This window comes from Larimichthys crocea, unplaced genomic scaffold (assembly GCF_000972845.2).
Source record: "Larimichthys crocea isolate SSNF unplaced genomic scaffold, L_crocea_2.0 scaffold100, whole genome shotgun sequence".
Lineage (NCBI taxonomy): Eukaryota > Metazoa > Chordata > Actinopteri > Sciaenidae > Larimichthys > Larimichthys crocea.
Window position 1 is genome coordinate 227,131 of NW_020851384.1, and position 3,129 is coordinate 230,259.

The 3,129-nt window shown below is 49.5% G+C and overlaps 1 protein-coding gene across 1 annotated transcript in view; it reads right to left on the bottom strand.

Annotated features, from left to right (window-relative positions):
- Nucleotides 1–389: 389 nt before the first annotated feature.
- Nucleotides 390–3,129, bottom strand: part of LOC104937087 (phosphatidylinositol 4-kinase beta) — an 11,436-nt gene continuing 8,696 nt past the window's right edge. Inside the window, exons 7-11 of the mRNA XM_027275300.1 lie at nucleotides 2,672–2,818; nucleotides 2,284–2,549; nucleotides 2,063–2,195; nucleotides 1,114–1,234; nucleotides 390–1,024 (exon numbers count right to left, since the gene is read on the bottom strand). Coding sequence (XP_027131101.1) covers nucleotides 843–1,024; nucleotides 1,114–1,234; nucleotides 2,063–2,195; nucleotides 2,284–2,549; nucleotides 2,672–2,818 — 849 coding nt within the window. The 3' untranslated portion in view covers nucleotides 390–842. The remainder of the gene's footprint in view (nucleotides 1,025–1,113; nucleotides 1,235–2,062; nucleotides 2,196–2,283; nucleotides 2,550–2,671; nucleotides 2,819–3,129) is intronic.

The following is a 3,129-nucleotide window of genomic DNA, read 5'->3' on the forward strand; positions in this document are numbered from 1 at the left end:
ATGCTGTACAGTACAGTATGGGTCTGAGTTTGGGTCAAGAATCGGCCTGTGTCATCCTCCAGCTCAGTGCAGGTGAAATCTGTTTTTGTCTCTTAACCCTCAGGATCTTTTTGAAATGCCTGACTGCGTCCAAGCTCGGCAGGGTTCGCGTTTTGCGAGAGAGAATCGTCACATTCAAAGACATCGGGGCGCCATGACCACGATGAACTACCCAGATGTTTGTCACAGGAAACTGAATGTTCAGTTCCAAACTAAGAAACTCAATTTCAAATTATAATTCAGATTCAGTTTTTCAATGCAGTGATTCAAACTGAACAATATGAATGATTCAGATTTCAGCAGAGTCTGCAGATCATTGCTGTAATGAGTAAATGAGTGTGACGAGGCCCTGCAGGTCGACAGGTTGTTGTTTAATGAGTTGGAGGACAAACTTCGTTAGTTACATTAATTAATTAAAACATGAAAAAAAACAACAACGTGTGGTCCTTTAAGAGTCGTCAGCTTCAGTTTCCATGGCAACACACGCCAAACACTTCCTGTAAAAAAAACTGTCCACCTGCTGAGAGTTCACATTTCAAACTAAAACCGGGCTGCTCTCTGACTGGCCAAGAGTCCGGCTGAGCAGCCAATCAGAGGATGCATGCCCAAATATGGAAAAAGAGGAAGAAGACAAAATGGAGGAAAGGAAAGACGCAACAACAAAAAGACGAATGAAGGACGAGCAGAGGAGGCTCATGGTCTCTGTAGTCCACGTGTAAAAGCTGGAGGGTCGCCGGCCTCCGCAGTCTGTTTGTTCACTGCTCTCACACACACACACACACACACACACACACACAGCTGGGTCACATGATGCCGTTGGTGAGGTACTGGAAGCCATCGTACAGTTTGGTGGTCAGTGACCTCATTGACCCGTCCACCAGCTGGTCCACCAGCAGCTGCAGCTGCTCCTCCGTCAGGCTCATGTGGAACCGCTCCTTCAGCCCACGCATGGTGCTCGACCCGTGGAAGCACGGCAGCTGAGAGCCTGCAGGGGCAGTACACTGTGACATCACGTACACTGTGACATCACGTTCACGTGTGTGTGTGTGTGTGTGTGTGTGTGTGTACGCTCACCTTGCTGCATGATCTCGACGATCTGTAGAACCCGGTCCATGTGTTTCCGGGCCGCGATCAGACCCTGAAGCATCAACATCTTGTAGTAATTAAACATGTCGCCGTCCGGACCGCCCATCACCTGACACACACGACATCATCGCTGTCACACATGACATCATCGCTGTACAAGAACCTCGTAAAGAACCCTAACAGAGCCTCGTAAAGAACCCTAACAGAGCCCTAACAGAGCCCTAACAGAGCCTCTTAAAGAACCCTAATAGAACCCTAACAGAACCTCTTAAAGAACCCTAACAGAGCCTCTTAAAGAACCCTAACAGAGCCTCTTAAAGAAGCCTAACAGAACCTCTTAAAGAACCCTAACAGAACCTCTTAAAGAACCCTAACAGAACTTCTTACTAAACCCTAACAGAACCTCTTACTAAACCCTAACAGAGCCTCGTAAAGAACCCTAACAGAGCCTCTTAAAGAACCCTAACAGAACCCTAACAGAACCTCTTAAAGAACCCTAACAGAACTTCTTACAGAACCCTAACAGAGCCTCGTAAAGAACCCTAACAGAGCCTTGTAAAGAACCCTAACAGAACCTCTTGAAGAACCCTAACAGAGCCTCTTACTGAACCCTAACAGAGCCTCTTGAAAAACCCTAACAGAGCCTCGTAAAGAACCCTAACAGAGCCTCGTAAAGAACCCTAACAGAGCATCTTAAAGAACCCTAACAGAGCCCTAACAGAGACTCGTAAAGAACCCTAACAGAGCACCTTAAAGAACCCTAACAGAGCCTCTTAAAGAACCCTAACAGAGCCTCTTAAAGAACCCTAACAGAGCCTCGTAAAGAACCCTAACAGAACATCTTAAAGAACCCTAACAGAGCCTCGTAAAGAACCCTAACAGAACCTCTTAAAGAACCCTAACAGAACCTCTTACAGAACCCGGATGGTGAACTCACATCCACGAACTCGGCGGTCAGTTTGAAGGCGGACGTTTCGAAGCCGAGGTTCTTAGGCGAGCTCGACAGGATGAAGCCGAAGTCGATGTGGATGATGTGACCTTCGGCGTCCAATAGGATGTTCCCATTGTGCCTGAGGGGACAGAAGGGGGCGGGGCTTTAGTCTGAGGTGGTGTGGAGGTGTGGAGCTGTGGAGCAGCGGTGTGATGTCATCAGCTCACCTGTCTTTGACCTGCAGCAGGTAACAGATCAGGCTGTACCCGGCACAGCTCTGCACAAAGTTCCTCTGCGCCGACAGGAAGGCCTCGGTGGTCGGAGCGCCGTGCTCCTGCAGGAAGTAGTCGAGCAGCGACAGCTGACTCTGCTTCTTCACCTGATGGAGCGACACGGCGTTCACCACCGGCTCGATCATCCCGCTGTCCGACGACAGAACCAGAATCTTATACGGTTTGATCCAGAGTGGGACCCGCTCCTGCTCCCAGATAGACTGTAAGGACAGAACCAGAACCAGAAGAACTTGAAGTGAAGGACACAAACAGGGAAGGACAGGTGGATGATGATGTCATCGTGTGTGTTGGTCATGTGACCTCAGTGATGTCACAGCCTCACCTTGAGCTGCTGCAGCACCTGGAAGGCGAGCAGCTCCTGACGGAGGTCGTCGCCACATTTAACGATGACGGACAGCAGTCGCCACGTCGGGAGGTGACCGTACGGAGAACCTTCCCTGATCCGCCTGGACCAGAACCAGAACCATATCCATCAGAACACACACACACACAGATCAGAACACACACACACACAGGTCAGAACACACACACACACACAGGTCAGAACACACACACACACACACACACACAGGTCAGAACACACACACACACACACACACACAGGTCAGAACACACACACACACACACACACACACACACACACACACACAGGTCAGAACACACACACAGGTCAGAACACACACACAGGTCAGAACACACACACAGGTCAGAACACACACACACACACACACAGGTCAGAACACACACACACACACACACACACACACACACACACACACA